Source organism: Rhincodon typus, chromosome 10, assembly GCF_021869965.1.
Source record: "Rhincodon typus isolate 14 chromosome 10, sRhiTyp1.1, whole genome shotgun sequence".
NCBI lineage: Eukaryota > Metazoa > Chordata > Chondrichthyes > Orectolobiformes > Rhincodontidae > Rhincodon > Rhincodon typus.
In genome coordinates, this window is record NC_063341.1 from 44,511,058 (window position 1) to 44,537,698 (window position 26,641).

Consider the following 26,641-nt stretch of genomic DNA (forward strand, 5'->3'; position numbering starts at 1 on the left):
CTTGCCATTTTGCTTCCCAAAACCGGCACACCACCTAAAAGGCACAAGTCAGGAATGTGGTGGAATGCTCCCACTTAGCTGGATGAGTGCAGCTCCAACTGAATAAAAATGAAGAACTGCTGATGGTGTGAATAGGAACAAAAACGAAGTTGGTGGGAAAAGCTCAGCAAGTCTGGCAGTGTCTGTGAAGGTAAAAAGAGTTAATGTTTCAGGTCTGCTGACCCTTCCTCAGAACTAAATCCAACTAGATATCTGTTTTTCCATTACTGTTGAGATTTATAAGATTGTAGTATTTGCGAGTGGCAGCTTTAAATTTGGGGTAAATGTTAAATGTAACTGAGAAGAAGGTGCAAAGTATTTACATCTGGAGACAATGGCAGCAGTCTGAGTTAACATAAGTAGATTTTGAGTCACCCAGAGTCCCAGAAAGGTGTTCCAGGTATGAGTTTAAATGGTTCTGCTATACACTGTCCACTTTCATCTAATTTGGAAAGGAATTTGGAGTCAACTGTGGCTGATTAATCTTTTTGTTCAGGTAGAAATGTCCATATTTTGAAGTTGCTATGTGGAAGAGGGCAGAGAAAGCTATATTTGAGATCAGGTCGCGGACTTTCTTCAAATTTTGTGAGCATCTTGGGCAGACTGCCGTTTTATGTGGTCACTAGAGAGAAAAGGCTGCTGCTTTTGCAAGCTGCCACAGCCACATGTGGGAGGGTGACTATCTTTTAGATGAAGGATTGCATCCTGTAGCCATCTAAGGAGTCCGGAAGATTTGTCTTGGCATGACTAGAGAAGAAGAAGCTGGATTTGAGCACTTTGTGGAATACCGTTCAATTCTGGTCTCCCTTCCAACGGAAAGATCTTATTAAACTTGAAACGGTTCAGAAAATGATTAAAAACGATGTTGCCAGAGTTGGAGGGTTTGAGCTATAGGGAAAGGCTGAATAGGCTGGGGCTATTTTCCCTGGAAGGGTGACCTTGTAGAGGCTTATAAAATCATGAAAGGCACGGATAGGGTGAATAGTCAAGATCTTCATTCCCCAGGATAGGGGAGTCCAAAACGAGAGGGTGTAGGTTTGAGGTGAGTTGGGAAAGATATAAAAGGGACCTAAGGGGCAAGTTTTTCACGTAGAGGGTGGTGCGGGTATGGAATGAGCTGCCAGAGGAAATGGTGGAGGCAGGTGAAATTGCAACATTTAAAAGGCATCTGGATGGGTATATGAATAGAGATAGTATGAAGGGTTTAAAGGGATATGGGCCAAATGCTGGCAAGTGGGACTAGGTCAAATTGGAATGTCTGGGTTGCATAGGAGAGTTGGACTGAAGGGTCTGTTCGTGCTGTATGACTCAAATCTTTGTCATTCTTTCAGTTGTTAACTAGAAGTGAGAGTTTATTTTTTAAAAGTTATTGGTCTGTATAGATTTTGTAATACATAGTTTACAATCTTGAAAGTCTGTGATCTGAATAATTGTGGATTGCTGTTTTGGACTTAGTGTTAATGTTTTGTAAGCACAACGATCCAAAAAAGAGGAACTGGTTTTCAGTGGCTTTTCATGACAAATATGAATTTTGCATTAGTTTGTAAATAAAAATACACTACTTAAAAAAACCATTTGGGGGTGAGCTGATTTTTTTTTCCGCTTTATCTACCATGATAAAATAATGAAAATAACATGTCACTTTGTTAACATGGGAGTACCTAGCATGTATGCATGTATGCACCCGCATGTAATTGCAAACTTCATGGTTTTTCTTAAAAAATAAAAAGCTTTGCAGAGGGATTTGGCAGATGCCACTATTTAACAACACTATTTGCTTCAAATTATTGATTTGATTACTTTTGATGGTTTTTTTTTTAACCCCTCAGTGTAATTGTTTCTTTTAAAATAGAAATGTATTTCACTTTTTTAACTGAATTTCATTTTACTCAGTAGTGCTGCTGGTTTTGTATGCATTTTAAGCAGCCACTCTTGTTTCCCAGACCACTCCAGCAAGTTCCCATTCCTTTATAATTGTCCTTATTTATTTTTTGTATGGTTGTTTCCCATATGAAACTAAATACTAAGATCTTCCATGACATCTTTTTATTAAGCTTGTCTTGTTGTTCATTTTTATTCACTGTAAAGAGAACAACACGGGCATAAAAATCGAGGAAGTGGGCTGTGATATGCTTGAATGAATCGACATTGAGAGAGAAGAGGTATTAACAGTTTTAGAAAGGTTTCAGTAGATATATCTCCAGGGTCAGATGAGATGTATCCCAGGCTGCTGTGGCAGGCAGTGCAGATTGCAAGGTCTCTTAAATTAACTTTAACTTTCAAATTCTCTTGGCGACAGGAGAGGTAATAGAGGACTGGAGGACAGCTAATGTGGTACTATAATTCAAGAATGGTTTTCGCGATTAAACCAGAAAACTACAGGCCAGTGAGCCTGATATTTGTTAGTGAAACTACTTGAAAAAAATTGAGGGACTGAGTTAAACCCTCTGGAGAGGTAAGGATTAATCCAGGGTAGTCAGCGTGGCATTGTAAGTGGGAGATCATGTCTTACAAATTTAATCAAATTTTCAGATAGGTGACTCGGTAGATGGGGGTAGTGAAGTTGATCGAGTCGACATGGATTTCAGCAAGGCTTTTGATAATAACAGATTTCTTAAGCTAAGAGTCCATGGGATCCAGGATAATTTTGGCAAATTGGATCCAAAATTGGCTGAGAGGTAAGAAGCAGAGGGTGATGGCCAAAAGGTGTTTTTGTGACTATAAACCTGTCGTCTTGTACCACAGGGTTTAATGCTGGGTCCCTTGCAGTTTGTTGTGTGCATTAATGATGTTGATGTTAATGTGATCAGTAAGATTGCAGATGACATGAAGATGAGCGGTTTCATAAAAAGCGAAGAACAAAGCCTTCAACTCGGACACTTCTCCCCTCCCCCAGCCCTTTTTACATGTATTTTTCTATATTTGTATGTTCTGTCCCATCCTGTCTCTCTCTGGGTGGTGTTATTCAAATAGCTGCCCCTTAAAGCTGCCATGCCCTTTTGCTTTGTAGGCATACATTTCCTGTCCCCTCTTTTGATAGATTCAAAGAATCATAGAATCTCAACTGTGCAGATGGGCCAAAAAGCCTCTTTCAAGTCTGTGTGTCAAACCTCCATGGAGCATTACCCCCCACCCCCACCCCATAACCCTACATTTACCATGGCGAACCCACTTAACCTGCACATGCCTGGACGCACTCTGGGGTAATTTAGCATGGCCCATCCACCTAGCCTGCATATCTGTGGGAGAAAAGTGGAGCACCTGGCAGAAACAGCCACACAAACACAATATGCAAACTCCACACTGTCACTGAAGGTTGGAATCAAACCTGGGTCCCTGGTGCTGGGAGGCAGCTATGTTAGCTATTGAGCCACCACGCTGCTCCCAAAATGTCTCATTGCACCATCTGCCACAGTGGGGATCTGACCCCCTTGCCTGAGCACTAGTCAAGCGACCTGGAATACTCAACCAGTGACATGACCATTAGAGCATACCCTTCAACTCTTCTCCACCAAGAAGAAGAAAAAAAGTTTAAAGCCCTCTCTAGAGTCCTAGTTATTGTACCACTGCCATGGTCAGTTCCTTCCTTTTTCCTGCAGTCCCTATTCTCAGCCTTAGAGATTGCAAGATCCTCATAACCATTGGACAGTTGTAGGCAATCTCTTGGGTTTCCATAAAAACTAAAAGAACTGCAGACGCTGTAAATCAGGAACAAAAACACATTGCTGGAAAAGCTCAGCAGGTCTGGCAGCATCTGCGAAGAGAAAATCTGAGTTAACGTTTTGGGACCGGTGACCTTTCCTCGGAACTGATGGTGGCTGGGAAAATGTCAGTTTATATGCAGAAAGTAGGGAGGGGGTTGGGGTAGGGAGTAAATGTTCAGTTAGAGCCTGAAGAGCAGTTGAACAGACAAAGGAGTCGATAACGATCTGGCTAGGAGGGTGAGTTGTTAATGGGGACTGTTAGTGACTAACAATAGGTAGTGTGTAATGGCAGGCTATGATAACAAGGCTTGATGTGTGTGGGGTAGGGGCTAGGATGTGGGAGAGTTGGTCCCTAAAATTATTGAACTTGAGATCGAATCTGGAGGGCTGCAGGGTCCCCAAGTGGAAAATGAGGTGGTGTTCTTCCAGTTTGCGTTTGAACTTTGCTGGAATACTGCAACAAGCCAGAGACACACATGTTGGCCAGGGAACAGAGTGGTACATTAAAGTGGCAGGCAACAGGTAGCTTGGGTTTTTTAATGAGAAAAATGTACATGTTCTGTGAAGCGATCACCCAGTCACCAATCTACACTTCGTTTCCCCAGTGTAGGGGAGACCGCAATGAGCTGCGAATGCAGTGTACTAGATTCTGGGAAGTGTAGGTGAAGTGTTGCTTCTCCTGGAAGGTATGTTTGGGCCATTGGATAGTGGGGAGGGAGGAGGTGCGTGGGCAGGTGTTACGCTTTTGCTGGTTGCAGGGGAAGGTGCCGTGGGCCATTACCGTCACCTCCAGTGAGATGCCGCCTCCTGACACATTTCCCCAACTGGTGACTGGGTGACTCTTTCACAGAACATCTACGTTTTTCTCGCAAAAAAGACCCTAAGCTACCTGTTGCCTGCCACTTCAACACACCACTTTGTTCCCTGGCCAACAAGCCTGTCTCTGTCTCTGGCTTGTTGCAGTGTTCCAGCGAAGCTCAACGCAAGCTAGAAGAACAACACCACATTTTCTGCTTGGGGACCCTGCAACCCTCCAGACTCGATATCAAGTTCTATAATTTCAGGGCCTGAACTCTCCTGTTTCCCAGCTCCCTACCCCACACACATTAGGCCTTTGTTATCACAGCCTGCCATTACATACCATCTGTTGTTCGTCACTAACAGTCCCCATTAACAACTACTCACTCTCCCAGCCAGATCGTTATCAACTCCTTTGTCTATCCAACTGGTCTTCTCTCTTTCCGGGCTCTATCCTATCATTATATTCCCTACCCCATTTTCTGCATATCAACTGATGTTTTCCAGCTATCATCAGTTCTGAGGAAGGATCACCGGGCCCGAAACATTAACTCTGATTTTCTCTTCACAGTTGCTGCCAGACCTGAGCTTTTCCAGCAACTTTGTTTTTGTTCTTGAGTGTCCATACTTGTTTTCCCTCAGCCACACCCTCCTGTCCTCGATCACTGACTAAATTTGAATTACTTGGTCTGAAGTTTGTGACTGCCCCTAGGGCCAGTGTCCAGGTAAGATTCCCCTTTCCTGATGTATCACACTGTCTACTGCTTGAACTCCTGCTGCTTACCTTGAAACTTGGTTCTTAGAATTGCCAACACTTAGTACATTTATGTTTTCTCTTGATCACCTTGGCGTCCAGCAGCTTCCATGTGCTGAAACGCAACATATCACCTGTCCTGCCATCACTATATGTATTGATTTAATTTGTAAACTAATTCCTTTTGATTCCTGCTCTTTATATTTCAATGTAGTATTTTAACTAAAGTTATCAGTATCAATCTAATACTTAACGAACTTTAGGAAAATAACAGTGAAGAACACGAGTCCTAGACCTAAACTGAAGACCTTACATTTACATACTTAAAAAAAAAATCACCAATCCAACTCACCGGTCAGCTGCTTACCCTGCATCTGCATCCCCTTCCAGTTCATAGCCTCACTGTGCCACTAGTCTCACTGCAGTTTGGTCTGTCTTTTATCCCATCCCACTCATCTCTTGTTTGGGAGCATTTATATCTTGCAGTGAATCTTAATGCAAAAGTCTGGGGGGGCGGGGTGTGGTGGAAACGCGGCGGTGTGGAGAGGTGTTAACTGAATTCCCCCTTGAACCAGATTTTCAATTCATTGTTATCGATGTTTCTATCGCTCAGTTGATGTCTCCTTAACACTGACCTTATGCACAGCTATGATTGTGATTTTAAAAATTGGATATCTACGTTCTTAAAGTGTATTAATAATGATTGCATTTCAGTTTTTAAGTTTTCCTGGTAATTGTTCAATTGCTAGTTGGGCACAGAAATAAAATTACCTTTTGAACAAATACACCACACATGCATGAACTTCCATATCACTCGCTCCGTATTTGAACTAATTGTGTAAACTGAGTAGACCTGATAGTATTGAGGGGTGCACTTTTCTTTTCTAAAAAAAAAAAAAAACTCCATTGAGGTTTTCAACTTTATGATTCAGACTGATTTTTCTGATAGTTTGGGTAGTTTTTATTCATGTTTTCTCCCTTGTAGTTAGCATATGCTTATAATTATTTTGGGAAAATTGCACCACCAGATGCAGCTTTTGGAATCCAGCATTGTCATTGGCGTTCAATCCTCTCAGGTTTTCATCTGCACTTCTTCAATGTTTCAGTCTTTTCAGGCAGATTGTGAGGTGATTTATTTTGTTCAAACAGATATTAGAATTAAAATTGTGGACTATTCTTTGTGCATGTTCTATTATTTTGAAGCAAATGGGATTAACTTAAACTGTTCAGTGACCAGTATGACACTGCTGCAGGGTAAAACATCCCCAGCTATTCTTTGTTTTTGTCTCGAATTGAACTGCTTCATTTCAGTTTGTACAAAGTACAGCTAAAGTTCATCATGTACATTCTTTTGTCGTACGCATGATGAAAGTTGGCATATTAAAAGACTGAATTCTAGCCAAGTTTTTTTTAAAACTATTGCTTAATGCAGTTGATGATTTTCATGTGAACTCTTTTTATTTGATGTCTTTGTTCTGTAGGTTTTTTGTGCAGCATGTTGCAGTCTGAAATGCAAACTAAATTATATGGACATGAAAGAGGCTCGAGTTTGTGTAACTTGCCATACTGTCCTTACTAGTTGTAAGTAACTTCCCTTTTTTTTTTGACCATGACGTGCTTGGAGGGTTAAAATCATAAAATAAGCCATGCAAACCTTATTTTGTTGTTTAAACATTTGATATAATAGTCATTAAGTAATTGTGCTTTCTTTCTTAAAGTAGTATCTTGAGTAATGCAATACTTCATACAATTTGGGGGTGTTTTCTCATTTCATTATGATGATGTGTTCTCTGCCACTGCAGTGCTACAGGAAACTTGTGCTACTGACATCATTGATGTGTGCTGGGTGCTCAAAGTCATTGCTCAGTCTGCCTGTCAGCGTATGCACAGTGACACTGATGGTCATGTGCCCAAGGAAAGCTTGCACCATGTTGCATTTGCTTCTAGTTCCTGTTTCCTTTTGTCCCCTCCATTGGCGCTTTACTGCTTGCTGTGGTTGTCATGCTGCTTGGGGAATGGTAAATGACAATGGAACAAAGCAGCAAGTTGGATGGAAGTACTGCAGTCTAAGAGTAGCATGGACAAGTGTTGGAAGTGGAGCAGTGAGAATGTCACAATCCCAGGATTTTAATTGATGAAAAATATCTAAAACTAATTCTTTTTTAATTTGTCCTATTCTTTGCCGCAGGTAACAGCTTGTGTCATCACTTAACAGTAATGCCACAGACACTGACTGTGTTGTGGTTGCCTTGTAGCCATAGGTCATACAGTTAGATCATGGCTGATAAGTATTTTGTCTCTACTTATCCATTTTTCCCTATCTCTTGATTAATGATTCTATCAATCTCAGTCTTGAAAATTTCAATTGATCTTGCATCCGAAGCCTTTTGGGGGAGAGGAGACACTTGAAAGATTGCACTGCACATTGTGAATATTCTCACATCTTGTTTCACACCTGAATGATTTGGGCTGTGATTTTATGCCTATGCCCTTTTATTTTGGTGTCCCACATCATTTTAGTCTGGAGCATTGTGAACAATAAAAGTCCATGAGTCTTGCTCTGAAGTGAAGTCATACTGGACTCAAATCATTAACTATATTTCTCTCCCCACAGATGATATTGGACTTGCTGAGTTTCTCTAGCATTTTGTTTGTTACTGTCAGCAATATAGGCCAGCATACTTCAGGAAAGATGTGCAGATTTTAAAGAATGTAAAAGGGTTTTATCAGATGTTCTAGACAATGAGGGAGCTCAGTTATGGTGGAAGATTGGAAAACTTAGCGTTGTTTTACATTGTAATGGAGAAGTTGACCTAATTAAGGTTTCAAGGTGATGCGTTTTGCTGGAATAAATAGGGATGATAATCTGATGAGTGGACCAATAACTAGAGGTCATAGAAACAGAATAATTCAGAAGCGAACTAGAGCCGGGAGTTTTGTTTTTCCAATATGTTATCAGGATCTGAAACACATGACCAGGGAAGGTAGTAAAAGATGATTCCCTAGATTAATTTGAAAGGTACTTGATGATTAAGATAACAGCCAAAAAAAAGGGGGTGCGGAATGAAGCAACACTCTTTGAAAGAGCTTGCACAAGCGTGATCAACCAATTGCTGATATGAATGTCTCTTTATGCCTGTTTTTTTCATTGAGAAGCAACTTGTTTAGAACATGTGCCAACCTTTACATTTTTGATGGATACTGCTTTGTTAGTTCATTAGAGTATAGAAAGATGATGGGCAATCTAATTGAAATGCACAGGATTCCGAGGGGGCTTGACTAAGTAGACATTTGAGAAGCTGTTTCTGCTAGTGGAGGGTGGTGGTTTTTTGAACTAGGGGACAAAACTAGAGAATAAGGGTAAGCAAAAACCTAGTGATATAACTGCTAGATTATTAATCCAGCAACTCAATCTGTTGGGAACCCAGGTTCGAATCCCAATATCCTACAGCAGACAGTGGAATTTGAATTCCAGTTTTTAAAAAAAAAAAAAAAATGGAATTAAGTCACTATCTGCGTCATGTTTTTGAAGCCTTTCACACTTAGAAAATAGTTTACATCTCTATCTTCCTACCAAGTGCATAACCCCATACTTGAACATGCATGCATTCCATCTGCTATTTCTTTGCCCACTCTCCTAGCCTGTCCAAGTCTTTCTGCTGCCTCCCTGCTACCTCAACACTACCTGACCCTCCACCTATCTTTTGTGTCATTCGCAAACTAGGGGGAGTCAATAGCCTATAGGTATTATTGCTGGGTTGTTAATCCAGAGATCCAGGTAATGTTCTGGGCACCTGGGTTCAAATCTTGCCACGGTATCTGCTGGAATTTGAATTCAGAAATATCTGCAGTTGAGAGTCTGACCATGAATCCATTTGCCAGTTGTCAGAAAAGCCAATCTGGTTCGCCAATGTCCCTTTAGGGAAGGAAACTGCTGTCCTTACCTGGTCTGGCCTACATGTGACTCCAGACTCTCAGCCATGTGGCTGATTCATGACTGCCCTCTGGGCAATAATGCTGGTCTAACCAGCGATGCCCTTGTTCCCATGAATGAATAAAGGGAGGAAAAAAAAAGAAACTTAGCAACAATGCCCTCCATTCCTTCACCTCGATACATAATGTATCGTTATGGACCAGACCAAACACCCTCAAAATATATTAAGAAGATAGCCTCGACCCAACTTCTCTTATTTTAATGGCAAGAGTCAGGCATTGCATTCTGGATGGGATTTGCTCGGTCAAACTACCAGACTTGAAGCAAAACACACTTTGTTGTATATTAGCTACTGCATATGAATTTAAAAAAAGGAATTGAAATAACAACTCAATCGGAAAACTTAATAAGTTGTTTAACTACTAAACCGTAACTAGTCCAATATACTAACATCCCATAAACATGCCCTTGGCAAAGGCAAATGCAGTAAAGCAGATTGTCTCACATGCAATTCTCCAGTACAGGAGGAAAAACACCAAGAAAACTAGGAGAGAGAGTAGCAAGGAGAGATGTACTGCAACTTCCAAACCCACATTCAAGACCCCATCCACAACTGCTGCTGAAAAACTAAAAATCCTGGTTCTGTGGGAGCCTGATCCCCACCCATTCAGACTGCTTCTATTGTTCCAACTTTAAAAAAAGCCAAGGCGCCTCAAGACAGCTCAGTACCTCTATCTTTAAAACCTCTCTTCAAAAGAAAACCGGACAAAATATACCTCTTAAAGCCATTGTATTGTCACACTATAATTTGAATAGTTGTGGTCCTGACACTGACCCCTGTGGAACTCGACTACTCACCAGCTGCCATTCTGACAAAGGCCCCTTCATCCCTACTCTCTGCCTTCTGCCAGTCAGCAATCATGTATCTGTGCCATACCTTGCCCCTAACTCCATGGGCTCTTACCGTATCAGTAGCCCGCTGTGCGGCACCTTGTCATAAGGCCTTATGGAAATCCATACGGATCATATCCGATGGCTCTCCTTTTGTCTAACTTGCTTGTTACCACCTCCAAAGAATTCGACCTGATTTGTCAGGCTTGACCTCCCCTTGCTGACGCCATGCTAACTCAGCCTTATTTTACCAAGCACTTGCAAATACAGTGAACATTTTATTAACTGGCACCCGTGGGACCAGGAGTGTACCAAATGATCCGCATGATCAATGTAAAAATGCACACTCAATAGTAGAAACGTAAATGCCCAGGGGGTGTACTTCACTTGCAGCATAAAGCACCTAAATAAAACTTATTGGCAGCCAGCCTGCTCCCTCACACTCTCGACTCATGACTTGGAAGTTGTGAAGGGCACGATAATGCAGTAAATGTACAGTATTTCAGGTATACAAATTTTGCCAGTTTATCAAGAGTGCAGGTCCATTCGGTGTTGGTTAAAACAAAATTTGCTGTAATTACAATTTCATTCTTCATAATGGTCTCTAAAAATCCTACTAACAGCTGAGATCAGGCTAACCAGTGTACAGTTCCCTGTGTTCTGCTTGCCTCACTTGTTAAACAGGAATGTTACATAAGCCATTTTCCAGTCCTTTGGAACCCTCCCTCACTCCGTTGATTCCTGGGAGGGGAAAAAAAAATCTCTCTACGATCTTCTCAACTATCTCTTTCAGAACTCTGGGGTGTAGTCCATCTGGTAATGGATGATTTATCCCCCTTCAGACCTTTCAGCTTCCCAGCAGCTTTTGTTCACCAGTTTATTATACTTGCACTTAGTTATAATTATCCTTTCTTACTGAGATCATAAACATTTCTGACTCGTTGATCACAGTCCCCTAAATGTTCTCCCACTGACAGATGGGCCAAGTCGATCCACTCCTTCCCAAGGACCAAGTACAGCAATGCCTTCTTTTCCTCTTGGACTTGTCGCATACTGCTATGGGAAATTCTCTTGAACACGGTCTGAAAATACTTGGTTCTCTGTGCATTAATTACCACTATCCCAGTCTGTGTATTCAGGTATTTTTAAGTTTCACATTATACCTACTCTAAAATGCTTGCACCTCTCTGTAATTTCCTTGCAGACTTAATCCTCCTAATCCTTCCTGCCGGTTGGTGGTCGGCAGACCACCTTCACCAGTGTAATTGCACCCTCCTTCCTTGGCTTCAGCCAAATCAGTTATGTCCTTAAACTTACTGGGTTTCCCTTTTTCTTCAGTGCTGCTTTTAACCAAAGCTGCGATCCTTCCTCCTTTTCTTCCTTTCCTGAACACCTTGTAACCAGGAATATTTAATACCCAGGTCTCAACATCATAGTTCCACGTGGCAATTCGTACATGAAACTCTCCAGTCTTATTCTCGTACATGGATGTAGTGTAGCTTTGACTTAGAAAGTTTTAGCTTTGCCATTATTGTGACGCCAGTGATTAATTTACTGTTCTCTATTCTAGTGCTTTCTCTCTGAATATTGTGTGCGTGCCCTGATTATTCTTTAATTCACAAATGGGATGAGGGCGTCGCTGGCTAGGCAGCATTTATTGTCTATCCCTAATTGCCCAGAGGGCAGTTGAGTCAACCACATTGCTGTGGGGTCTGGAGTCACATGTAGGCTGGACCAGGTAAGGATGACAGTTTCTTTCCCTAAAGGGACAGTGAGCCAGATGGGTTTTTCCCTGACAATTGACAATGGATTCATTGTTATCATTAGGTTCTTAATTCCAGATATTTTGAATTCAAATTCCACCATCTGCCATGGTGGGATTTGAACTCCGGTTCCCAGAATGTTACCTGGGTCTTCGGATTTATTGTCCAGTGATAATACCACGACGCTATTGCCTCCCCATTCCTCTCTAATATTCCTGGTTCCTATTCTCTTGCAGATTTAGTATATATCTCTGTAATAGCAGTAGTAAAATGCCTAGCAAGGAATTCCGTCACAGCTCTGGGTGCAATCCACCTGGATTGTACAGGTGCCATCTCCTCGAGAAATCAGTCCTAGTACCTTGGGAATCTGAAGTCGTTCTTTCTATATTATCTTCCCAGTTAAATATTCAGCTGTTTTATTTTTGTATTTCCCAGTTGTGTGTAGTACTGGGAATAATCTGGATCTTATTATTCTTGAGGTCCTGCTTGCTAATTTTCTACCTAGATCCCCACATTCTGATGTGAAAGACTATATATACTATTATCCACTCTATAGTTGATACCAAGTGGATCATGGCTTCTGGCTGATCACCCTCCCCAGAAGAATGACCTGCAGCCACTGTGACATCCTTGACCCTGACACTAAGAAGGCAACGTTCCACCCCAGAGTCACATCTACAACCGTGACACCTCTACATCTACAAAATGCCTGTTTGTACCCCAAACTCATGAACCCTGTATTACTACTGCTATTCTGCTGTTCCTTCTGTAAATGAACCAATTTACAATTTACCAAATGCCACAAACTTGACTTTTGTAGGTAGTACACAATGATGTTTTCTAAAAATTTTCTTTTTTTTTTAAATAGTCAAACAAGGTTTTATTGAACAGATCATGTTTTAATTGGGCTTGAGAATCTAACGAAGAAGACTAGTGACCTGAGACTAGTAACCCAGAACCCCATCCTCTCTTCGGTCTCTTTAAATCTCAAGTGACTGGATTTGAATAGAAGCCTATGGCTCAAAGTGAACAAAACCTGAACTGAAGAAGGACCCAAACAATAATGGTGTTAAATGGCTCTGAGCCATGTCCTGTTCTTGCAACCAAGGGCAGGAGGCACAACTGTGTCATCACTCTGGTGTCACTGATGCTTCATTGGGTTCATATTGTATACCTTGTAATGACATAACTGGAAAATCAGCATTCTAATTGTAGTGATTGTAACAAGGTCAGCCAGGAGAACCTCATCGAATGAGTTCCCTGATTAGGGCTGTTAACCTGGTCCGATCAGGGATGCCTGGCTGACAGCTAAGAACAGGAGTGTCAGACGCCCTGTTCACTCCAAGAGCTGGCTCTGGGGAAGCTAGGTTAGTGTCAAGGAAACTCCATGTGTAAATGAAGGGTGACCAGGTAATGGGATACTCACTTCCTCGTGTTATTTCAGTGGTGACGAGAGAAAAGCATGCTCCTGAAGAAATTCGTTTGCAACAGTCGGAAACGGCATGGTGGCTCAGTGGTTAGCACTGCTGCCTCACAGCGCCAGGGGCCCGGGTTCAATTCCCCCTTGGGCAACTGTCTATGTGGAGTTTGCACATTCTTTCCGTGTCTGCATGGGTTTCCTCTGGGTGCTCTGGTTTCCTCCCACAGTCCAAAGATGTGCAGGCTAGATGGATTGGCCATGGTAAATTGTCTGTAGTGTTCAGGGATGTGCAGATTCGGTGGGTTTGGGAAATGGGTCGGTGTGGACTTGTTGGGCCGAAGGGCCTGTTTCCACACTGTAGGGATTCTTTGGAACAGTTGTCTTTGAGTTGGTAAGATTTCTGGCATCATACAGTTATTCGGGAAGCTTGATTTGTTTGATCCTGCCATTGAAGACTGAGCCGAGTATGTGGAAAGAATTTTTTTTTTTTTTCAGGCCAATGACGCTGGGGCAGATGAAATTCTCCTGACAGCTTGTGGACATGCAACTTTTGCAGCTGTTGGAGCCTAACTTTCCCTGAGGCACCAGATACTAAAAACTTTCAAAGTTAATGGATTTAGTTAATGAATATTACAACCTCAAACTGCCTCTAATTCTGAGATGCTATTGGTTTTGCTCAGCAATTCCAGACCAGGGGAATCTATATTGGGATTCTTGACTAGTTTAAGATGACTGGCAGAAGTATGTGATTTTGGTTTAACCCTTAATGAGATGCTGAGAGTTTCAGTCCTGCCTGTTCCACCTGAATGATGTAACCGTGCAAAAACGCCCATTAGCTGAAGCCCAACTGGACTTCGAACAGTCACTACAACTGGCTTTAACATTGGAAAATGCAACAAGTGGAGCATGAGAGTTGCAGAGTGTTCCAATGGAAGTGGACACCCCTGCCAGTCCAATGGAGCTTGGGGAACACCACTTGAATGAAGGCGATTGCATAGCCTCACTCAGGACATATCCTGAACAGAGGGACTCTTGGTCAGCCCAAAACACAGCCAAGCCTTGCCCAAATGGTTAAAATTTTGTTCATGATCTGAGCCAGCAAGCCATTGTAGTTGTTGCCAGTATGCAGACTAGAGACAGTGAAAGAGTCCCACTAGGCCTGAATTGAGTAAGAGAGTTCAGACCAGTATCCAGGAGAGTGCACACCTTGGAAAGTCCACCTACCTCTGGTTTGGAATAGTTAAATTGCTTAGCAACATTCGAATCAGAATCATTCAAAATAAACCACTGGTTAAATGATCAGACAGTTTTAATTGAGGTTGATACCAGCGTGGCTGTTTCAATGATTGCAGAAGCGGTCTTGAACAAAATTCGCTGTGAACTCCAATCCTTAAGTTTGCACGAGACCTCCGCTAGACTGAGAACCTATAGCAGGGAACCTTTACAGATTAAGGGTACAACCTTTGTCTCAGTCTCTTATGAGAAGCAGCTGGTTCAGTTACCATTGATTGTAGTGAAAGGTTTGGGCCCAAGCTTGATGGGGCAAAATTGCTTGAAAGATTGCTCCAGCATTTTTTCGATTAGGACTTCACTCTAATTAAATACCTAGAAAAGAGCCAAGGCTGCCTTGCATGTTGACCAGGAAGCAATTCCATGATTCTGCTCGGTGCCATTTGCCTTGCATGCAGAAATCAGAAGGCTGGAAAGCAAAGGAAGCATCAGACTAGTTCAGATTGCAAATTTGGGCAGCACCGGTTGTAGTGATTGTGAAAACAAAGGATTGGTTTGCCTTTTGTGGGGATTTTAAACAAATGATATACTGCTTTTTACAGCTGGATAAATACCTTGTCCTTTGCGTGGAAGATTTATATGCAAAGTGGGTGGACGCTGTCCTTCATGGTGCGTGCCCAGCTTTATGCGTACCTGCAGTTAGGATTGGTTCAGGATTCTCAGAAGCATGTGACGGTTTGTATCAATATTCGAGACTGTCATTTGGGGTATCATCAGCCCTTGCAGTTTTTCAGCGGATGATGGAGAGCATTTTACCGGGTCACCATTTATCTGGATGACATGCTCATAACACGGAAGACCAATAAGGAGCACTTAGAAAACTTGTGCCTAGTCCTTTAGACATTTCTTCAAAATGGGTGTACACCTAAGAAGGGAAAAATGTGTTCCAGACACCCCAATCTACTTGGGCTACAGAGTCGATAAGACTGGGTTACACACTTTGGAAGATAAAGTGAGGATGATCAAAGATCCTCGGGCACCCATGTCTGTACGGGAGCATGGGTCTTTCCTTGGGCTGGTGAATTATTGTAGAAAGTTCATACACAACCATATCTCCATCCTGGTACCTTTGCATCAACTTTCTAAAAAAAAAAGTCAGCCTTGGAAATGGTCACACAGCCAACTTCAGAGAAGTGAAGAAACAGCTATCATCCTCTAAGGTATTGGCACACTGATCCCAGGTGAGCTCTGGTATTGACATGCAGTGCCTCCCTGTGTGGCATTGGGATAGTATTCAGTTCATCGGTGGCTCAATGGAAAGGAGCACCCAATAGCGTATGCATCCAGGACTGTGGTTAATGCAGAGCGCAAATATGCCTAGATAGAGAAGGAAGGTTTGGTGGTCAAATTTGGAGTCAGGAAGTTTCACCAGTATCTTTTTTATAGTTGTAAATTTATAATAAGAATAGACCATAAACCCCTGCCGATTCAGCAGTTGGCTCCATTATTAAGTGTGCATAATTACAAGTCCGAATACTGTCCATGAGACCAAGTAGCAAATGGGGATGCATTGAGCTGTCTCCTGCTGGCATACAGTACCGGTGGTACTGCCATTGGAAGAGTCAATATGGTTTTAAATTTTCTGGGGATGCTTCCAGTCACTGCTGACAAAGTTAGACTTTGGACGCAGAAAGATCCGGTCCTGGCAGAGCAAATAGCTCCTAGTGATGGGGAAACCAAAGGGCTTTCACAACCAGACTTGAAACCTTCTTGCATCCAGAGAGATCTGATCACAGTAGAGAACAGCATGTTATCATGGGGAGCAAGAGTAATTGTCCCGAGCAAAGGTCATTGCCAGATACAGACTGAACTCCTCCAGGATCATTCAGCAATTTCCAAATTGAAGATGTTGGCAAGACCTTGTCTGGTGGTCAGGATTGGGTGCAGACATTGCCATGTTGGTGCATCAGTGCCCAGAGTGCGAAGAAGGACAAATTGCTGCCAGCAGCTCCCCCACATTTTGTGGGCACGGCCAAACCCTGGACTCAGTTACATGGCAACTCTGCAGGTCCTTTCATTGTATTCAATGTTCAGACATTGTGGACATCTGCTCAAAATAGCTAGACGTGCATAGACCCCATTCGCCAAACATGGGGACGATGATAGAAAAATTGTGCACGTCTTTGCAATATTCAGTCTCCAGAGGTGTTGTCACAGAAAGTGGGCTATTGTTTACCAGTAGAGAATTAATACTTCTGAAAGTGTTTATGGTATTTGAAATGCAAAGACAGCCGTATATCATCTGTCATCGAATGGTCCGGCAGAAAGAGCAGTCCAGCTTGTGAAGGCAGGCCTACAGAAGCAGCCTACATCTTGATTAGATATCAAACTGCCCCAGTTCCTATTTAATTACAGGACCATCGCTTGTGCAAGTACGTGGATAGCTCCAGCAGAGTAGCTAATGGGGAGAAGGCTCCGCACCAGGTTAAAAACTGACCTACCCAGACCTGGAGAGGGGGTGCTGTGAAATGGCATCAGGAATGCCAGTGCTTGACATGAGACTCTGCTAAGTGAGAGAGACAATTTACTTCAGGAGATGAAGTTTGGTGTAAGAACCATGGGAATGGCCCTGCAAGGGGAAAAGGTATGGTAAATGTGAGGTCAGGTCCAGTGACACACAGTTTGGGTAGGTCCAACGGTCCTCAACAAGCGTGTGGACCATTATGAAAGCTGCAACGTGTAAACCGTACAGTGCCTGGTTCCTCGACAGCCTGTGACCCTGTGGGTCCCCGCGTCGTCTTCAAGTATTGAAGATAACTCTGAATCTGAGATGGACATGGCAGATGTTGTCCCCCCCAGACCCCTTTGACACCTGAAGAACTGAATGAAATCTTCCAAGATGCTCTGAGCACAAGAGGTGCGTCACAGTGTGTTGCACGCTGCCCAGTGCTAAAACGCCCCAGAGGAGCTTCAAAAAAAGAAGAACTGGCCAATGTCCTCAGATGCAGACAGGGATGGATGTAACAATTGTAACAAGGTCAGCCAAGTGGACCTCCATAGAATGGGTTCCCTGACTGGGCCTGGTAACCTGCTCCAATCAGGGAGCCTTTGCTGATAGACGCAGACGAGAGTGGCAGACATACTGTTCACTGAGAGCTGGTGATGAGGGAGCTGGATCAGTGTCGAGGGCTCTCAATGTGTAAATAAAGGATGACTTGATAATGGGATACTGGCCTCCTGGAGTTAGTTCACTAATCATCCAAGATCAGTTGAGCTGCATTCCTACAGTGCCTTCACAATTCTTGATATGGTGATCGGAGGTTTGTTGGCCTTAAGATCCAGTTGACAAAAATTAATCAAATTGGTTGCAATAACAGTAGTCATTTTAAATAGTTGCTATCAGTATGTAAAGCAAACCTCCCAGTTACCTTTGCATGGAATGACTTTTCCCATGACTTCACTGATTTCTCTTTGACCTGAAATTGTTTACTTTAACTTGGCACAGATGTGGTCAATAGACATAGCAGTAATAGCAAATAGACAAAGGAAAACCAAGTGTTTCTAAGCGCTTGAATCTAATAATTCCACCCTATTAAAGTGGCTTAGAAGCAGCTAGCATCCATGACAATTCATAAAGAGCAATAATTAGATGATTTCTTGTTGCAAAAAATTCAGACTACTTTGGGATGAGTGGTCAAAGACAATCAGATTAAAAACCAGTAACATTTTACCATTTGTCTTTCTCTTATTCCATTGCTCTTTACTGAAAGGTTGGGATCAATTCAAGATGTCATCTTTAGAGTATCAATGTAAACTCATCAATCTCTACAGACAATTTGGTGACTAACTTTTAGTTTACCAATTTTGAGGATCAATCTAATTCTAAACCAATCCCAAGTTAGTACATTAAATAGTTTGATTTGTGCCTGTTTACTCTGTACTCTGAGGAACACAAGCCAGTGCTGGCTCATTGGGAGCCTGAAATATGGTGGCTGGTGCTTTTATTTCCAATTTATTTGTGCTTTAAACCCAGATTATAGTACTTTGTGTAATTATTTAGACTAGGTCAAGACGTTTTTTATGGCAGTGTCTTTCAAAGTTTTGTGAAAAGTCTCTCAATTTGAAGTGATGGTGACTTAAATTCACTTGTAGACTGTTAGTATTAAGAGACTAGTGATGCATGTATGATGTTTCAAGTCCGAGAATGAAGTGAAAGAGCACTTTATTAGTTTCATTTGTGCTGCAGTTCAGTGATCGTATTGTGCCTCTGTCATGAAGTTGCTCACTGTTTTAAAGACCTGGTAGCCGATGACAAAACTAACATGTCACCTAATAGTGAGTCCGATCAGAGTAAACCTTAGAGCAATTTAATTTGCAAATTTGAATGACTATATTGATTCAGTGAATACTTCGGTTAATGAAATCTTAGACATCTGGAAGCTAAGAACTGATCGTGTAAACCTTGTCCTACACCTATAACAGTAAAACAGTTGTGGACAAAATCTGGCCAGAATAGTAGTTTGGTAGAAGTTTGGAATGGGCCTTACTTGGAGCTTGTCTTTGTCTTTGTCTTAGTTTTTTGTGGATTAGGATGTGGACTCGCTTGCATAAAGTAATTGATTGCGTTTCTAAAATAATTTAATTAATACCTTTAAATGAGATTTGGGTATAAATTGCACCAATACTGCTCAAATAGATGTGTTTGTATTGCTTTTTATGTGAAGCAAACATACTTTCTTGAAAAAAAAATTGTATATAAAAGAAATGCATCCGTTCAGACTATTTGTTTCTGCCCTTCTGTTCGTTACATATGCATTTGATTCTTTGATTTGACTATTTTGTCTCTTCTACCATACCTGGAATTCTGTTTTTGTATCCATCTAATCTTTGTATGAAGAATATTACAAGACCATCCTTGTCTCTTTTTCAGTATACACTCCTGTCCTGTCACTGTTTAACTTGCAATAATGTAGATTTCTTTCCCCAACGTCAAGTGTTATTCACTATCTGATTTAAATCCCTGGTGTTCTATCTTGATCAAGTTCTCTCATGGCTTAAAACTGCAAATTTGACCATTAACTCTTCCCCATTTGCTTACTGTAGGCATATGTGTTGTGGCTCTTTTAACACTCTTGACCCCTTTCTGTCTGTCTTGGTCAATTTTTTGGTCAGTTTATGCACGATTCATCCAGTTTCAACTCTTGTTTTTTTGGGATGGTTGAGTTTTCTGTTTTGGTGTTTTCAGTGCTGGGTGTGGCCTACAAATAAATCTTTCAATTTCATCCTATGATTTTACAATGCGGATACTTTATATATAAACCTACTTTTGAATACAATTATAAGCTATGTATAGCAAAGTATTTGTGCAAAGTTTAAGAAAATTAGAAATTGTTTTTTCTGATAAAATGCTTTTATAGATTTTTAGCTTTCTGCCCATAAAGATTATTTAGTGAGTATTGGTGTTTTAAGTACATGAAACTTCAATTATGCTGAGTTTAATAGAGGTATGTAGAAAGCCTTAAATTTTAATAATGAAAATATGAAGTATCTAATTTTTCCATGTTTCTTTGAATTTCTTATTCATAGAAACATGGACTCCTTACAGTGCAGAAAGAGGCTGTTTGGCCCATCAAGTCAGCACTGACCCTTTGAAGGGAAAGTAAAGTAAATCTGGAAAGCAGATCTATATTTACAGATCATGCTGTCCTTATGAAAAGGCTATGCACTTGATTTTTTGTGATGACATGTTAGTCTTCACTGCTGTAAACTCGGTTGTCAAATGTATGAAATTTGCTGAAATTATGCCACTGTTGGGGAGCTTTAAATGTAAAATACCAATGAGTAGAACTTCTAGCTCCAGAATGCAACCTTTGAAGGGAAGGTAAGTTTATTTTTGTTATCTGGGCTGCTAATAATAAATTAAGAACCTAGTTATCACTGATAAAATAATTATTTCTGACAGCTGTGATATGCCAATTTTTTTTTAATTTTCTGGAATGCTAACTTAAAAAGTTGCTGGACTGAAAATTTTAAAAAATATTTCTAGAAACGCATTTTATCACATTTATTCAATCTAAGGCTCATTAACTATTTCATCTAACTTGCAGTTTTATTTTTGCTTCTGATCCCAATCTCCAGTGTGCTTCCTTATTAACATAATGTTAAACAGTAACAACTGTGGGTGGGATTTCATCGGTTAATAAGAGCATTTCTGTGCTCCCAACGTCTATATACTTGAAGTCTATAACTCTGTCATGAAAATACTTTTTTAAAAAAAGTGAATAGTTACTTGCTATAAAAAAAAAAGTTGCCCCCTTTGCTCCTTGCCTGTCATCAAATTGTATATGTATTTAATAAAAGCAAAATACTCCACGTGCTGGAAACCTGAGACAAATACAGAATGCTGGAGAAACTCCGCAGGTGTGGCAGCATCTGTGGAAAGAGCAACAGTGTTAATGTTTTGAGATGGTTTGACTCGTCTTCAGATCTGAAGTTATTTTGAATTGTCCTGATTACTTATTCAGGGGTTGGGGAATGGTGGTCTTGGTGGGCAAAGGGAAAAATACCCATGCTTAGTTTCTAGGTTATGAATTGAAGACTAGTGTGACTTTAGTTAATGGTGAAAACAGATGTCATATGTTTGCCATACTAAAGTGACATGCCTATTCGAAAGTCTGGGGTGAACCAGCTCCCAGATTTTTGATTTGATATTTTTAATCTGTAATAAGAAGGTGCCAGGTTTGGCTGCTTTTATATTCCCCTATTTTAATCATTCCACCATTTTCAACTGCTATATCATAATTTTTGGAACTTTCTTTTGTATATGCTGCTTGCTTTTCTATCTTTCTTTTTAAGGTATTCCTCAAGTTATTTTTTTGACTGCTTTTGTCAGCTGTTGCTCCTATTACATTTTGAGATGTGGAAAAGAATGAATTGAATGACTGGTGACCATATTGATATGGTAATCAGCAAAAACCCGAAATATGAGCTTGGTCTGTGTGTTTATTAGATCTTGTTAATAATTAATTTTACCTTTGTAAAATCAACATTTATCTGAAATCCTTTTAAATGTGATATCATTTAAGGTATTAATGTTTAACAAAATAGCTTCCTTGGGAATGTCTATGCTGTTTGTACAAAAGGAAAATAGTATGGATGCTGGAAATGTTAAAAAGAAACAAACTGTTGGAATTACTCGGCAAGTCAGACAGCATGTGTAAAGTGGAAAACAAAGTTAATGTTTCAAGTTAATCTTTTAGCGTGAGAAAAAACTGACATTTGCTGCTGAAGTTGTCAATTTTAGCTTATTCACTTAACAGTTTTCTGTTCCTTAATTTTACCATGCATTTGAAATATTTTCAAAGCAGCAATGCAGAAAGTGAATTAACAGGTTCTGCACTTACAACTGAAGATCACAAATTCGCTAGTTTCCATATATATGACACAGCTATTTTCACAAGGGTCATTGGAACCAAAATGATCTCTCCATGGGTGTTGCCTGAGATTTTCCAGCAATTTGTTTTCATTTTTGCAAGGTGCCTTCCATCTTGTGATTTTTTTTTTTTAAAAAACAAACCATATTAGTTGATTTGTGCTTTTAAGTCATATTAACTTACGATTTTATGGTTTACCATTTGCAGCTCAAGCCTGGGAGAATACGTTTAGTGCCTCGGCTTCAAGCCCAAATCCCAACAATCCTGCTGAATATTGTTCTACTATTCCACCACTGCAGCAAGCTCAGGCCTCAGGGGCACTGAGCTCTCCACCACCCACTGTCATGGTGCCTGTGGGTGTTCTGAAACACCCAGGCACAGAAGGTAAAGCTAATTTTGTACAGAAATATGTACTCTGCAAAATGTGAGCTGAGAGTTGACTTTCAACACTGTTGGCATATCTTTGTGGGACCTAAAATCGTTGGCTATTTCAGGCTTTTTGTTACTGTTCAGTTCTTTCAGTAAAATTGTTTTTTTCATTTGGAAGACATGGCATTCTTGTGCAAATTTCAAAAATGAAGAATTAAAAAAAATTTAAGAACACCGTTGGAATTTTTATAATAATACTTTTTGGCCTTTGAATTTCTGTTTTGAATAAAATTACATTTCAAAATAGTTGTCAGCATCTTTTTTTATTTGTGAGTAAAGGGCTTGAACATGTTGGCTGGATAATCATCTGTACAAAATACATTACTGGGCAAATCTGAACATTTTAGCGTTTCAGTGCAACTGTGTGCAAATTGTGTCAAGGTTATTTTGCATCACCATGCTTTATCATGTTAAATGAGGATTTGTTAGTGAGTATATTTGTGATCTTTTTATTTAATGAAACCCGCAGTAAAGGATTGGAGTATTTGCATGCTATGAATAACTTGAAGCTCTGGTGAATTACTGAGATCTTCCTCAAATCAAATTTTGCATTATTAGGGCAGGTAGTATTTAGGTTACCCAGTTCTTTTTGTAAATGTGAAAGATATTTTTAACTGTTTAAATATAGATCATCGTCTGTAATGCAATTTTGGATGGAAAATTAGTGAAATGACTGATTTTGTCAATTTATTAGTAAGACAGATCTGCATGACATTAGTCGTGTTAGTGTAAGTGGTGTATCTTGGTTAGCATAGACATTACAACATAGATTTTTCTTTCCTTTTTTAAAAACAGGCTTGCATCGATTTATATAGCAGAATAGGATTATGAATACTGTTTCCTTTACTGCCCTATAATGTGCTTTGTGTAATTTTAGAAAACCCTATGCTGTGGCACTAGGGTGAATTTTTTTCATTCCTGATGTGAGCCATTCTTGTTGGCACTTTGGACTGATCATTTACTTTTACTTACTAAGTTATAGATTTCAATCATGGTCCTATACCCATTAGAAACTGGGTTTAAGGCTGTTCAAACTTTTTAAATTAAAAACCTTAAAGCAAACAGAACACTTTCAATCTGCTGATCTGGTTTGATGTCCAGCTGTGTTCCAGAGGAAAAAGAAAAGTCTTAACCTGCTCTGCCATCTCACTTCCCATTTTGTTTCTTTTGAACATTCATTCTGACTTCCATAGAGTCATACAGCAGAGAAACAGATCCTTCAATCCAACTCATTCACGCCAGCCAGGCATTGACAGTTGTTTGAAAAATGGCTCTGCTTTATTTTGCATTTGACATCATAACTGTATTGCAGTTCTACAATTCATGTATGTTGTATTTTCCTTTCGTTGCTTTTCAACCCAAAATATCATGGACTCCAAAATCTCGAACTATTGTCTGTCCCAAAATATGTAGCAGCATGTCCATTTTGCATGGACCAATTGTACCTGCAATCCTGACAGTATTACTAAGTCAGGCAGGTGGATTACAGTAGAGACTAGTGGAGCTGGTGTGCCAATGAAGTCAAAGGGATTGGGTGTCTATCAAGTCAGGGGAGAGAAAGAAGAAAAATTGATGGTTTTGAATTGGCCAGAAGCTGAGTTGTATTGCTGGTGGACCTAGGTGAACACCCTGCTGGAAGGCTACTTTCCTAAGTCTGCCAAGTTACTTGAAGACTGGATGCTACATGGAAACTTGCTTTTTCAAGTTGGTAGACCCTGCATCCACTATCTTGGCAGTAGTTTACGCTGCAGGTTTGAGCCCCAAATGACAGGAAGGAAGTTAAGGAAACGGAGATTTTACAGTTGTTTAACTAGGGTACTGTCTCGTATAACAAGATACAAATACAAGATGAGTTTTAAGAATGGCTTGTGATAGCAAATAATTGCATTTGTTCCTAGTTATTTGAAGGATCTAGAACAAGGGGTGTTTTAGTTCTCAATATAGAGGGTCAAACGTTACCAATACCATAGTCTTGTATTGTGTAGATTCACAATTAGTGTTTTTTTAATGTACATTTCTTGCCTTTAAAATCTAGTCATCTGTTAGATTTTTGTAGGGCCTTGTTAGCTTGAAGTTACTTTTTCTAATGTTTTGAAGTTCGAACTCCCTAATCCTTCAGCTGTTTATATAACATGCCATCCTTCCTCAAAGCCTCGTTTTAGTATTTATCATTTAACATTGAACTAAAATACTGTTATTGTGTCTAACTTTGTAGATTCAGTGTTAAAGTTGTTTCGTGTTTGCTCGAGGCACTCAACACGTGGGTTTAGGTGGAGATGAGTAGAAACTCCTTCCATTGATGGAAAGTAGTTATCCATTTTGGCAAAAAGAGGAAGGCAGATTCTTATCTGAATGGTGGCAGTTTAGGAAAAGGTGAGGTGCAATGAGAAGTGGGTGTCATGATGGAACAGGCACTGAAGGTTGGCATGCAGGTGCAGTAGACCATTAGGAAAGCTAATGGCATGCTGGCCTTTTGTAGCAAGAGGATTTGAGTATAGGAGTAGTGATGTCATGCTGCAGTTATACAGGGCCTTGGTCAGGCCACACTTTGAGTATTGTGTGCCATTTTGGTTTCTGAGTCTGAGGAAGGACATTCTTGCTGTTGAGGAGTCCAGTGAAGGTTCACCAGGCTAATTCCTGGGATGGCAGACTGATATAAAGAAAAACTGGATTGACTGATGGGTTGAGGAGTCTATTTCCAGGCTGTACATCTCCGCGATTAGGCTTGTACTCACTGGGATTTAGAAGAACAAGGGGGTTCTCATAGCAACGTAAATTCTTATTGGATTGGACAGTTAGATGTAGGAAGAATATTCCTGATGTTGGCAAAGTTCAGAACTAGGGGTCACAGTCCAAGACTAAGGGATAAGCCATTCAAGACAGAGGCGAGAGAATTTCTTCACTCAGTTCTGAACTTGTGGAATTCTCTATCACAAAGCTGTTGGGCCAGCTTACAGATATTCATGAGGGAACTGGACCTGGCCCTTGTGGCTAAAGGGATCAAGGGGTATGGAGAGGAAGCGGGAATGAGATACTGAAATTGCATGATCAGCCATGATTATCAGGCTGGAAGGGCTGAATGGCCTGCTCCTGCACCTATTTTCTACACTTCTGTGACTTGAGAACCAGAGAACAGTAATTTTAAAGTGTTTGGCGAAAGAATGAAATGAGGGAAAGGTGTATGATTTGGAATGGGATACCAATTGGGGCGGCACGGTGGCTCAGTGGTTGTCACTGCGGCCTCACAGCTCCACGGACCCGGGTTCAATTCTCAGCCTTGGGCGACTGTCTGTGTGGAGTTTGCACGTTCTCCCCGTGTCTGCTTGGGTTTCCTCCGGGTGCTCTGGTTACTTTCCACAGTCCAAAGATATGCAGGTTAGATGGATTGGCCATGCTAAATTGCCTGTAGGGATGTGTAGATTAGGTGGGTTTTCAGGGGATGGGTCTGGATGGGATGCTCTGAGGTTTGGAGTGGACTTGTTGGGCCAAAGGGCCTGTTTCCACACTGTCGGGATTCTATGATACCGAAGAGTGTGATGGACCCCAATGCAATTTAAGGCCTTTAAAAGAGAATTGAAGAAGTACCTGCAGAGGAAACATTTGCAGGGCTGCGAAATAAAAGCTGGAAAGCCACATACAGTCAAAACTGTGGCTGTGTAGCTGCCCAGTGGTTCTGCACACACTGGCAGATGTGCTAGTGCATGCGGAAGCCATTGTCGTGCATGCGGCTTGGAAATCTGCACACCCAAGAGAAGTTGGGGATCATAGCTGGGAAGTGGGACTAGATGCATTTCTCTTGCAGAGAGCTGGCGTGGACATGATAGGCTAAATGACCTGTGTTGTCATCAAAACTTTATAACGGGTGAACATTTTTGGATAAGAAGTTTAAATTGAATTTTGCTTTGAGTTGCCTTCTGTTGGAAAAGGGAGCAGAAAAAATGTATTATTGGGAACAATACTGTGCTGTCCTCTTTCAGAAGAGGCTTGGGTAATGTGAACGTGCCTGTTATTGAACCATTTATTTAGTTTGCGCTTGATTAAGGGTAATTAGCATTGCGCATTGTATTTATCATATGAATTCGAAGTTGCAATTTGTCCCTCTGGTTTGCAAAATTTTCTTTTTAAATGCTGAGAATGATTACAATTTGGGGTTCTGGAGAAGCGTATGATCACTGCAGGAAATCATTTGCCCAGCTTGGAGCCGAAATAAATTGGGATGAGGATATATACGTTTCTTTTAGTAAAT

The 26,641-nt window shown here is 40.8% G+C and overlaps 1 protein-coding gene across 2 annotated transcripts in view; it reads left to right on the forward strand.

The window, feature by feature from the left end:
• LOC109921918 (zinc finger FYVE domain-containing protein 9-like) overlaps positions 1-26,641 on the forward strand; it is a 100,363-nt gene that overhangs the window by 52,290 nt on the left and 21,432 nt on the right. For both annotated transcript variants that reach the window (XM_048601677.1, XM_048601678.1), the window contains exons 4-5: positions 6,777-6,876; positions 22,174-22,350. In XM_048601677.1, coding sequence (XP_048457634.1) covers positions 6,777-6,876; positions 22,174-22,350 — 277 coding nt within the window. The remainder of the gene's footprint in view (positions 1-6,776; positions 6,877-22,173; positions 22,351-26,641) is intronic.